Genomic DNA, 13,154 nt, shown 5'->3' with positions numbered 1-13,154 from the left:
GTGGGCCTAGTCTTGGCAAGATGCACTACAGAAGAAAATAATTCATTACATCCCAAAAGTTATGTTACTGCTTTGGTTTCTCACATGCAACTCTTTCCCCTCAATTTGCTGTGGTGTAGGAAAAGTGGATTGAAAAAGCTACTTCCATAGGATGAAGGATCTATAAGTTTGGCTGTGTCTAATGAACTAGTGGGCTACTGCTGTGTACATCAATTCTTGTGTTAAATCTGCAAAGAAAAAATGGCATTGCTAAACCAGTAACACTCTGTGTTTCAGAAAAGAGCTGTTTAAGATGAACACAGGACTGTTACAGAATAGTGCTAGATTTTTTTTGCCTTACAGACTTGCAGTTTGCCTGATGTAAGCATGTTGAGGTGTGATATACTCCCACTCATTTAAAAAAATTGGCCTCAGTCAGTGAGGAGGGTGAACAAAAGAAAGGACTGGGTTACTTCTGGTAAACGGGATCTTTTTCTCCCTTTATATATATGTGCTAGCCATGCTCAGTTAGAATACTGAGATGTTATCAGCTGAAACAACTAGTGTAAGACTAATTAAAAAATGATACCACTCCCCCTGAAACCTCAAACCATAGGAAAAAAACTACTGTTGAGTTGCTAATCTCTTGGAAATAGAAAGGTCCCACCCTACTGATGCAAGATGAAAACAGAAATCTAACTTGCATATTTTATGGTGACTTCACCATTTAATTAAATCATGCATATGTGAGATGAGATAGTTTTCTGAAGATTTATGTTCAGAAGGATGTTTGCTCTGGAGCCAAACCTTCATTTACCTGTGGGTTAGCAGCCATAATAGTGTAATTCCCATCATCATCCAGGGTGGAGGCTGCAGTATGCAGTGAGCAAGTTCCATCAGGTTCTCTTTGAATTTGGTAGTGATCACTCCGTTTAGAAATTTGCTTCCCATCTTTAAACCAATAAATCTACAGGAAAAAAGCAAAGCACAGCTGGTAAGAGGTGAGTGCTCATTGCCATAATTTCTCATCCATAATTTCTCATTTAATAGCACTAACAAACTGCTAAAAATATCATAAATATATCAAAAACATAAATAGCACTAACTAACTGCTGAAACACTCTCTGTAGGTAGTAAAAGAAAACTGCTTTGATCAACTCCTCATTCTATGAATCGCTTTCACTAACAGTTACAGGATTATCAGTGGTCCAAAGAGAAACAACGGCCTGAACGATTTCCAACAGAACGTACAGGGGCATAAGGGCTGAACAGTTCAAGAGCTAAAACTAAATGTCATTACAAAGAAGAGATTATTGATTTCAGAGATCACTAACTTTACATTTATTTTGCCTAAATCTGAAAAAGCTGCAGAAAAACCTTGAGAATGCTTTTGCTCTCTTTTCAGAAAATAAAAACATAAATAAAAAACCCAAGATAATGATAGGCTTAATTAATTCAGCGATGAATTAAATGGAAGCAATGATCTCACTGTTGAAACACCCGTTTTGTCTCATATCCATTACGCTGAGTGGACTGGACCAAAGTGCCAGAGGGGACAGAGCTGCTCAGCTGGCAGTGAGCAGCTCAATGTAGTGACATGATTGAACCTAACAATGCCACCCCGGTGTGACAGGCCAGCTACGCAAGTGGACAGCTTTGCAAAGTCATAGGAAATACTTCAAAGCAAAGCAGCACATGGACATCCCTTAATAACTGCATGCCAGCACAGCTCCAAGCTGCACAGAACACTTACACTGGCTATCAAACAGAGGGCTTTTCCAGTACTTTTGATACATAATTTTATTCTCTGGCTGACCAAAGATATACTTTCAGTGAGCCAAAAAAGTGATGTATGCAGGATAATATCCTACAGTAATCCATGAATTACACACAAAAAATGTACTTTTAGTGCCTCAAACTTGAAGGGAAAAAAAAATTGACCTAGCTTTCAGGAGATTTTTTTTTAACATTAATAATAAAGTAAAATCCCAAACTGATATCTGCTGGAATCAAAAGTAAATGTTGTATGCATGAACACACACAGAGGAATATCTGAAAAATGTTATACTAGGAAGGCTGTACTCAGCTGCCCAAATCCATATTTAAGTAGAACATTATTTACTTGTTGTTTCTGAAATGTGTACACACATAACATCATTGTGTTCAGCATTTGAGACGCTTGTGAAGATACCTACATCATTTTTAGGAGGCCAAGTCATTCAAAGTACAACTGTATTTGTCCTGGTCCTGCTGGGACTATTTAGCATGAGGAAAACACACATTTTGCTCAAGCTCATTCTTGAAGTGGGAATTTAGGTCTTAAGAGTGAGGAAAGGGTGCTGGCTCTCTAGTAAAAAATGAAGTGACAGAGCAATGTGCAATTCCATTCCTGATGGAGTTTAATCTGCTGGGTTCTTCATATGTGCCAATGCTTCAAAGCTTGAAATTCACTCACTTGGGGCAAAGTTAAGGGTATACTTTTGAACTTAACAAAAAAAAAAACGGAGGACTTTTTGGTGTTAATCAGTGAAATTTTTCCTTTAACATTTATCACTGTGTATGATTTTTATATTAACAGGCATTATGCGTAAGTTGAAATGATTTCATTTCCTCAATAGCTGGTTATACTTGTTTCCCATTTTGTCTGTCAGCAGCCTTGCAGAGGCTCTGTGGCCTGAACAAAAGGTTTAGTCATCTTCTTGTCTGCTGACAGAGCACTTACTGGAGATGTAAGAGATATTTGATCACTTACATACACATGCTAATGGGTGCTAAAACAACATTGCTGCAAAAAATGAGTTTTAACTTGCATGCTTTACATGTGTCATAATGTTGCTTGGAAATCTACCGCATTAAGCAGTAACTATTTAATAAGAGTACACTTATCAGAAATATCAGGAGACATGCATGGAAATACACACAAATATTAACTGAACCAGCTATCCAAACATCATGTATATGTTGTCCAAAACTTATATCAACTGAGTTTAAAAGCATTGGCATCCCATATGAGCAATAAATTCTTAATATTACTTTTATCTTCCATGCAGCTAATAAGTAAAAGAGCACCACTGCAGGAGACAATGGTCCTTGCAGTGAAATATTTTCTTTCTAGGATAACTTTCCATAAATGTAGCATTAAACTACGTAAGCACTGAACACTGCATCTGGATTGCTTTTATTTGCACCAGATTTTCAGAAACCAGTGTGCAGTGACTAGGAATACGATGGTATACACAGCACAAAGGGGGGTTTGATCTTGAGCAGCACAAGCATTTTTAATCACCAAGAATGATATTCAGCCATGTGAAGAGTGAGCAGTATGAGATCTATGTAACATTGGTGGTTCAATTAACCTCTTGTATGGCATTGTCCTAATTCTGAGGAGAAATAATCCCTTAAAAAGAAGTATTCCATAGTCCCTCCTGTAGCACCACAGGTTTCTCATTTCAATGAGAAAATAGTTTTACATTACACCAAAGGTTATAACAAAGAGTAGGCTCAGATTTAAAGTCATACATATGAAGACAGAATTTGCACATCAGTATTCAATTTACATGGCATGTTCAGGGGAAAAAATAATCAAGCCAATAACTCTGCTTAGAAAAATCCCTTGTAATCAATGCCAGATTTTAGAAACACTACAGTCTTCCCCAAAGCCATTCCTTGGCAGACCTGACAGAATACTTAGAAGGGAGGAGCTTCAAGTTAGTAAATTATTTCCAGCTTTTCATTTGCCAGAGTAAAAAAATTATTCACAAGCAACACTTCCAGCTTCAACAAATGACAGCAGAAGGGCAGCCCTCAGCCACTGAGCTTTTCAAAACCGCTGTCTTGGAATGCTCTGGCAGATGAGGGGGAGGGCGCCTTGGACATTTGTGAAGCCTGGCTAACAAGCAGCCATATAACAGGATTGATATTGGTTCCATCCAAGCCACTTAACAAATTACACAAAGGATCTGCAAGTGAATGGAGCAAAGGGCCAGAGTTCCAGGTGCAAGAGCAAATCCCTTCTTAATGTGCACGCTTTGACACTGCAGGGAAACAGAACATGGCTGTGAATCACAGGGCATTCTCATCAGATACTTCTCTGTAAGGCAGGCTTTAGGGGAAGTGCTAGGAATGTGGCTTCTTGGCTGTGCAATCCTTATCGCCCCAGTGAGGGAAAGAAGACATCCTCTTTCATCTGTCTTAAATCAGAGAAAGAAACTACACCTTAATTGGAAACTGGAAATTAGGGAATGGTGAAGTTGACTAAGGCTGACTCATAACAGGTCATCTTGCAACTTAGTCATAAGCCTCAGGCAGAAAGAATATCTCTGCACACACTGCACTTCTGTCAGTAACAGACCCATTTGCATCCCACCCTTGTTCAGCACAACAGACTCTTACCCAGGGTCATCTCAGAAGTAAGGCTGGACATGAAAAGCTTGGTTTCAGTCAGACTGGGCTTTTCTTCCCAGTCTGTGTCTGTGTCTTCAGTTTGAAGCATGAGTGCTTTTCTGATAGAAGTATACTAATCTACCCCGCTTACTTTGCAGTGGTTCACATCATGTTGTGCTCTTGGAGCACAGAACTGGATTCCTTTCAGATGAAACTAAGCCAGAAAGTGTGCTCCAAGAACTCATCTAGTGTGCATCTGTTTCAGTCTGTGGGACGAGATTAGAGCTAGCCTGGAGTAAAACCTTCTGACGTGTGTAGGGGTGGAGATCTCATTGTAGAGATTTTCTTCTTCTGGTCTGCACTTCTTGCTGATGCAGATGTAGCCCTAGTTCTCTGTTGTTCTTCCTCTGCTACCTCATAAAGTCCTTTTTTTTTAAATTAACAGCTTGTACACTATCATATACATATATCATTGGGCATATAAAGTCACTTGCATTTCCCTCTGTTCGAAATCCTGAGTACCCATAAAACCTACACTGGATGAGAGATTTGGATGTGAGGGCTTCTGTGAAGATCTTATGTATCAGACAAGGCATCATTGATCTTGTCTAAGAAGATAAGAGCCCCTGTCCACGAGAGGTCACTGTGAGAGCTGTGAGAACTTCCCAGGGAAGACACTGGCTTTGGCAGGGGAGTTGAAGAAGCTGCTGCTGTTAGCCTGCTGCATAATCAGTCAGTTGATTGCCAAGCAATTTTTGAAATGGTTGTATGCAACCTATCCAAGGAGGGCATTCTTCCAGACTACTGACATTGTGCAGTTGGTACTTTTACATTTGCTACAAGGAAATGCTTCCCAAGCCCAACCCTCCCTCAGAAGTTCATCATTAAAACCTCACCATCATGTCTCATCTTGCTGTTGGGATATATGGGAGCTTATGGTATTTTATTACGCTGCCTTCTACATTCCAGTGAAACCCAGTCTTGTTAGTGTGTGTAGATGCTGAAGAATGAGAGATACCATGCTGGCTTCTGAACTAAAACCCACATATTTTTGCATTAGCATGTTACCATGCCTAAACTAATAACCCATGCCAGCAAGATGAGGTGGCTTTTGGGACTCCTATGCCAGCTCACGTGGGGCTTTCTAGCATTGCACTGCATTCTGTGCACAAATGTACCCTAAAAGGTAATTCTGAAAATGACAGAAGCTTTCCTTCCAGGTAAAATAATTGAGAAGAAGCCTCAGGAGGGAGTAACTGAGAGCAGAAGCATAACAGCAGCATTTTTTACCAGATTTTGACTGATAAACTCCAGTTGTGCCAAAAGAGATTCGGCAGTTTATGCTAGATAGAAGATTTTCTTGTCAAGCGTAAATATCTCCTGTTCCTGTAAGATACAGCCCATAGAGTCCAGAGCCTGATGGTAAAGGACCAACACAGAACTCTTCAGAGAAGTTCTAGAAAGATTTACTGTTTTTTCTTACCTTTGGCTTTGGATTTCCTGCCACTTTGCATGTAAATGTGACTGGCATTCCCTCAAAGATTTTGTAGTGCTTCAGCTTTATCTCAAAATAGGGCGACATACTGTTATCAATAGGTTCATCTCCATGTTGCACTTCATCATCTGATTCTTCCACAGGAGATCTCTCCAGCCTGTATTCAATTTCACTGATCAGCCTTTGCTCAAAGCTGGAGACTTTATATTCCTGTCAAATGAGAGGCAGATATTAGTGTCCAGCTTCAACACATTGCTCAGGAAGATATGTTCTTAGTATTTGGATTTCTTTATTTTACCAATCTTTAACAAGCCATTAAGTTTTTACATATAAAAGGAAACTGTATCTTGTTGAAGAAAAACACTATAATCCATGTCTCCAATAGCTTCCCTATGAAACAATCGAGATATCTGGTATGAGGCAAAAACTGTATTTCATGTTGTCTTAAGGTCTAATTTATAAGGGGAAAGAAAGTCATTGGTTGCTTTCTTTCCATTAAAAAAAAATCCTATAAGAATACAAGTATTCTGGGGCAGTTCATAAAGACAAAAGGAACACACTAATATTTCCTTGAGGGTACAGACAGATTTAGGGTGGGTTTTGTTTCCAGATGGCTAGAAGACCATATGGTTCACATCTGCTATTTGCATAGAACTCTACCAGAGGCTGAACCAGAAGGATAAAATTATTTTGTTTACAGTTGCCTGTAAAAATGAGGACAAAAATAAGAGAAAATTGCAACAGTGGCAGTCCATGATAGTTGTTTCCCTTTACTCCTGTTGCTATGATTCCCTTTGTGTGGGATCCTCTCTTAGAAACAAAATTTACTGTAATTGTATTGAAGATATAGCAAGAAGAGCAGAAAGGTTCATCGAGTGACTTGTTGAATTTGTTATGATTTACTGATGTACACTGTTATTTGCTTTCTTGAACTGTTACTTTGCAGAATTCCTGCTTGGAATCAGCAGAAATTCAGACACTTTTTCAAATTGCTTTTGGCCATTGTCTCTGACTCTTGTATTTAAGAACATGCATCTCATGCAAAGTATCCTTTCACACCCCCATCCCCTGGTCTGAGAATGACATGACATGCTTCTGCCATTGGTTACAGAACTAATCATAACCCTCGATAGATACAACAAATGGAAGAGCAGAGGAATACCTTGTAAGCTGCAGATAGTTTTAAAATTTCTTTGTTTCCTGAAGTGCACCATAAAAGTAAACCATGAAGTATATGACAGTTAGTATCATGTCAGTGTATGTTATTGTTACAGCACAAAGATAGCGGAGCACACGATGATTGCTGTTAAACTGTCTGCACTTGATTGCTGTTAAACTGTCTGCACTCACACAGGCTTCCAGAACAACTTGAACATCCTCATAAATGGAGTGCAGTCCAATTCTCCACAGTTATTAATGCTAGAAGACCTCTTGTTATTAACCAAGAACAGCAGAATGGAAAGGGGACAGAAAGAAAAACAGACAAAAAAAAAACAAGACAGAAAAAGGTGAAAATAATAACCTTTTGAATATCCATGGGACTCACTACAGAAGCACCAACAGAACGAGCTTCCTGCAAGGGTAGAAGAAAAGATCAAGAGGAGAAAGAAGATCAAGAGATATCCATGACAGTTCCTCAGTTTTTATCAGGAGAATGTTCTTTGTGCAGCACCATAAGCAAACGAATGCTACACATTTCTGAATAGCAGCCCTGGCATCTGAACAATGGAGAATGTGTACCTGGCCTTTCAAGCAGACTTTCTGTTGTGGTTTTGATCTGCACCCAAAAAGTGCCTCTTACACAAATAAAGAGAAGATGGTTTCAAGATAGGAGATGCCTTTCTGCCTTCAGAGACTTAAAGGTCAGGACAGAACAGGATAAACAGAACAGTTTAAAGCAGAAAGCAGATATTCGAGAAGTCTCAGCCTTATGGAAAAACTGAGCAATGAACATGTGATCCTCCAGGTTATTTCACTAACAGATAACATATAACTTCTGTAATCAATAACTCTCCTATCCTGTATATATTTAGTGTCTTATGTAGGATTTTATTTTAATGACAATCATAGTCAGTAAAAAAGAAAAGCTGAAAGGCATTTTTTCCCTGTGAAATTGTAGAGTTATGTGGCACCTGTATTGCAGGATCTTCTTCTGGTTCCTGTATGTTGAAGACAGTTGCAGCACTGTCTGCTCCCAGCAATCGACGAGCCATTTTTTCCTCGTATGTTAATCTCTGAACAAAAAATAAAAAGGACATGAGGGGGAAGAAGAAGAAAGAAAAAAAATAGTATTTCTCCAACGACAAAGCAGTACACAGTAAGCAATGCTTAAAGTAATGTTGATAAAAGAGAGCAGCAATATGTTTCTAACAGAAATTTTCTACCACAGATTGCAATGCATTTTTTTAGTATTACAAGTGGCTCTTTTGGCTTAAGCAACCCTTACGCTGACTCTGCCATTTGTTTCCATCCTCATGCCAGGAACTTGGGTAGGAATGAGCAATAGGAACTGCTTAAATCATGGCCATCAGAAGAGGGCATATCAAATCATCCCAAATCTTATCCAAGTCATTCTGCTCAGTTTTCACATTAGAACCACAAGGCAGAAAACACTGCCACAAAATGATAAGGAGATTCTACTCTACTTGAATATTTTGTCCAAAATACAGAAAAATGTATTCTTAAGATTTTAAAATTTCTATTTCTTCTTACTCTTTCAGAAATTTAGAAGACAGCTTATAAAAGACAATTTACACTGAGAAAACAAATTAAAGACAAATCTTAATGCATAAGCCAATCATTTCATTATTAGTTTTCTTCCTGCATTTACAAATGTATTTCAGACACTTTCTTACAAATCAACATTGCAAAAAGTGCAAGTTTGTGGAAGACAAATCAATTTCATGGTGAAACACCTAATTGAAGGAGAAAAATGAAAACTGAATGAAGAATGGAAATTGTAAATATTTAGAAGCATACTGCATGTACACTTAAAAAAAAAACTCATGTAATTTATTCTTGTCTTAATGTCATATTGCAGCTAAACCAGCAGGCTGAAACTCGTGACAACTAGGTAGCAGTGTTGCCTCGGCTACAAGCATCTAAGGAAATCATTAACTTTTCTTCACTTATATTTCTTCTGCAGTCACTCCAAGAGCCCAGTTTCATGATTACACATACAGAATTTACCCAAGACAGGAATCTGCAAGGCAAAAGCCACAAGGCAAGCACCAAAACAGAGTTTATATAGTTCAAGCTCCCACATCATCTGATCACAGTTGGTCTCTTTTTTTTTTTAAATACCTTGGGCCATGTGGGCATTCTCAGGACATTCCATTCATTTGTCTGGGCCAAACATCTCCCTCACTTTCCAAAATAGGCATTGACAGTCATTCTCAGCCCACTTCCTTGGAAAAAACAGGAACTAATACACTATGGCAGTGATTGTGCTTAACTGCTACAGAAAACTGCCAAATGCTGCGCAGCCAATGGAGAAAGGTAACAGAAGCAGCAGGCACTCTTAACATTCTCCCTACTTCACTCCATTGACCTTATTAAGAACCAAAATCGAGCAATGTTGATAGACAGTCTGACTCAATGGGCTTTCTTGAACTACACCACCAGAGTTCACAGCTCAGACCTAGAAGCAAACTTAGTAAAATTCTGGGCATTGTCCTGAGAAATGTAAAATTCCACTTCCTTTCAAAGTGATACAAAGGCATCCCAAGGTACTCAGATTTTTAAAAAAATATTTTATTGACAAAAGAGGGGTGACAGTTTACATTTTAAAAATTACTTTCCTCTGAAAAGAAATTCCCGCTTCAAAGATAGTGTCTTAATAACTGTAAAAACTTCTTAGGAAAGTTGCTTCTCATCAACTCTGAGCAGGAAGAATTTGGTATTTTATCTTTCATGTGTATCTTAAGGGTATAAAAAGGAACAGAGTTCTTTGTGGCTGTGCATTTCCATTACTTGATATGCTCATTTTACCTCATTTCTTGAATCCTCAAGCAGGTCATTAACCCTTGAGTCGGCAAGTTAGTACTGTTGGTTATTTCTGTTCTACTGGTTACAATTCTATCAGTCAAAAGAAGCCCCCCCAGCTGCAGAACCTAATGATGCCTGATTCCTACTGGGTTGTTTTTCATGATGAACTGCCTTGTATCTCCTCTGATGTCCAGTTACCACCTACTGCTTCCCCCATCATCCAGTGGCTGGGCACAAGGTAGAATGATCCTGGACTGAATCAGAGCTGTGCATGTTCATCCACTCAGTAATGAACAGTCGAAAGCAAATGGTCCTTGGGGCTCAAAGAGTCATAGAGGTACAGACTGTGCAGGCTTCTTTTGCAAATTCACCATTTTGGTGACCTCCATTGCTTTGTTAAGTCCAAGTAAAGTTGTCAAATAGGAGAAGGAATGATAGAACAAAATGTATAATTCCTTTTGGAAATGCAGTTTTGAAAGTTCAATTAAAAATTATAAATACATAAAAAGCAATCTACAACAATTATTTTATATGTAGCACAGCTGAGAAACTACCAATGGTGCCCACCCTCACTCACTCCCATTCCCCAGGGTATTTTATGTTTTTATACCGGTTGCCCGTTGTTCAAAAGGTCTTCTTTGAAGCGAAGTTTTCTCTCCAGATCCTGAATTACAGCATCCTTTGACCCTTGAATCTCTTCATCTGATGCTATCCTAGCAGTCCTGCCTGTTTTCTTGGGAAATCCTCTGCAAAACAGTACCAACAAAAATCATGAGCTTTCCTGAAGTAATTTGTACTTAGGAATGTATCTGGAATCAGTGTTATTAATGAAGAAAACAACATTGTGTCTTTGAAACTAGAGGTTTGACATCTTTCTTTCTACAGTGTCCCTACTAACTCACACTACTGATTAAATGGTTAGTTTAAGGACAAAGATGCAACTATCCTTTATTTGTGCTTTAGTTGAAATAGCCCTCAGGATTGCTTGGCAATGCCTGCAAACACCATACACTCACAGATGAGCAGTGGCAATAAAGCAAAGTGAGAGGAAACATGAAAGAGAAAGCATGACTAGATAAGTGGGGATGGAAGATAAACTAGGTTCCTGTGAAGTACCAGAATAAAGATCAGGAAGACGTAAGAAAAGGCAGTTAATTATTAATTTCTTATGTTATTTATTAACTAATTCCTTGTAGCAACTTTGCAATAACTGCATAACTTCATGTTTATTCTTCATATCTCTGTGAACACATACCCATAAGGCAATACATAAATGCTGTTGCTCAAAGAAGAGCCATTCACAGCCTGGGTTACACTGGGAAAAAGAAAAGTCATCCTTGTGAAGCAGTTCTCAGCAGCAAGATTTCCCAGTGGAATTGCAACCATTTAGCAGTTCACATTCACAGAGCTAATTTATTCCTCTTACCAGCTTACAGGAAATTTTATTTTTCCGGACTGCACTAATATTAAACATTTTACAGTAATGTTATGATGGCTTTATTGCTGGAGATGCCCAACATGGGTGGTTTCTACTGGAGATCAGCTGTTCTTTAAACAGTTGTGAAGAAATCAGCATTGGTATCATATTTGAAACTTGTAGCACACCCCATTTCTCCAGTGAAGTCTCACAGGATTGTTTAAAACACTGATAACTGGTTCAATATTAGTTTACAGGGTCTTTGTTGAGTAAATAGGGCTCAGCCCCATTACATGTGAATGACATGGAAAACATGGAATTGAATCAGGTAAATAGACAAATTCAGATGACACAGATAGGAAAAAAATCAAACTAGCATGTAATTGCCAAAATCATTTCCAATACCCAACTTAATAATTTAATTACCAATGCCAAAATTCTAAACAAAAATCATATGCAGATAACACATTTTCTTGGATAATATTAAATTCTATGTTTCTATGGTTAGAGAGACTTCATTCTTCAGCAAGTGCTTTCAATGGTAATTACCAGCATTAGAAAAAAATGAAAAAATACACATATACTCTCAAAAGCCAAAAAGGAATTAAGTGAATAGATGCAGAAGACTATAGTTGTAAACATTCCTAACTAAAACATTTCATATTCCATTGTTGTAAGTAAATCCAAAATGTGAAAACAGTGAAGTTCTTGTAAAAAGGACTGCATTTTTACATTAAATCCCAGCAGAAGAGCAGACATTTGCCTAATTTCACAAACAGACATAGAACTACATCACTTGCCCTAGAAATATTCATCTGGTAGCTGGTGACCACCAAGAAGAATAATTCCCTCAGCTTTCAGCTGAGGTCTTCTCAGTCACAATAAGAAAGCAAGTCACCTCCACTGTGTTTTGGGGAAGAGATAGGAAAACTGTCCCATCTACAGGGAGCCAAGAGAATGTTAAGAGGCAGGGACAAGGTCTCTTCAAGAAAGAGCTGCCTCAATAACTCCAGAAATTTGGTGCAGTAAATGTAAAGGAAGAGATGGAAGGAAAATGGACAGGAGACGGTGGGGAAGAGTGGATCAGAAGGGAATGTCCCTCAGGACGGCTCAGCATCAGCTGGCAGGATGGTGCCACCTGCTTCTCCCCTTACAGTCCTTCCCTTCACCTCCCAGTCCTTAATCACCTAGGCCAGCATTGCCATGAAACCAAATTTTATCACTTTTGAGACTACATCCCCCCCCAAAAAAATTAAAAAGCCCCAAACAAACAACAATGACACCACCCAAACAAAACAAAACAAACCCAACCCAAAAATGAGCCAACTTCAAGGCACCAAATTTCAAATTTGGCTTCACCTTTGGCTTCACCTGTACCAGCTTTTAAAGGAGACATGCATCCTCCCTTGAAAATTCCAAGTAATACATTAAGAAACAGCTTTCATTTCTCATTCTCACAAATTTTATACTTGACTAACAAACAGAGCTTTTCCAGAGAAAGGCCTACTTATGCTTGCTTATGCTACTCAACAGGCTGTAAAAGTGAAATGTACAGTTCACCCAAGTAAGTCACAACAGTGTATGAAAAGAAGAATGAGCTACGTGCTTGGGAGTGGATTTCATGTAAAGGATTTTCTGAAGCACTATTGATTATGTCTGAAAACAAAACCCCCTAAGCAAATACACACATTTTTCACAGGGAAATGAGTACCCAGAAAATTTAAAGTTAGTAAGTTCAACGTCCACACTAAGCACAGAAAAACATTATCAAAGTCCATTTCTAAACAGTGTAGGATAATAAGAAAATGGAAATTGAATCATGTCAAACCTCATGTTTATCTCTTTGTCAGGCTGAAGGGCATGCAGATAGGCAACAAGAAGTAGCTTTAATAC

At 38.5% G+C, this 13,154-nt stretch overlaps 1 protein-coding gene across 12 annotated transcripts in view; it reads right to left on the bottom strand.

Moving 5' to 3' along the window:
- PALLD (palladin, cytoskeletal associated protein) overlaps nt 1-13,154 on the bottom strand; it is a 184,424-nt gene that overhangs the window by 14,112 nt on the left and 157,158 nt on the right. For 10 of the 12 annotated variants that reach the window (XM_074541217.1, XM_074541216.1, XM_005493908.3 and 7 more), the window contains 5 exons: nt 10,455-10,590; nt 7,990-8,091; nt 7,380-7,430; nt 5,846-6,067; nt 797-946 (listed from right to left, as the gene is read on the bottom strand). In XM_074541217.1, the coding sequence (XP_074397318.1) occupies nt 797-946; nt 5,846-6,067; nt 7,380-7,430; nt 7,990-8,091; nt 10,455-10,590 (661 nt within the window). The remainder of the gene's footprint in view (nt 1-796; nt 947-5,845; nt 6,068-7,379; nt 7,431-7,989; nt 8,092-10,454; nt 10,591-13,154) is intronic. The other 2 variants (XM_005493911.3, XM_026797381.2) reach the window with 1 other exon arrangement.

Source organism: Zonotrichia albicollis, chromosome 5 (assembly GCF_047830755.1).
Source record: "Zonotrichia albicollis isolate bZonAlb1 chromosome 5, bZonAlb1.hap1, whole genome shotgun sequence".
In the NCBI taxonomy this organism is placed as follows: Eukaryota; Metazoa; Chordata; class Aves; order Passeriformes; family Passerellidae; genus Zonotrichia; species Zonotrichia albicollis.
The sequence above is the reverse complement of the archived record's forward strand: the minus strand, read 5'-3'. Positions and strand labels throughout refer to the sequence as shown.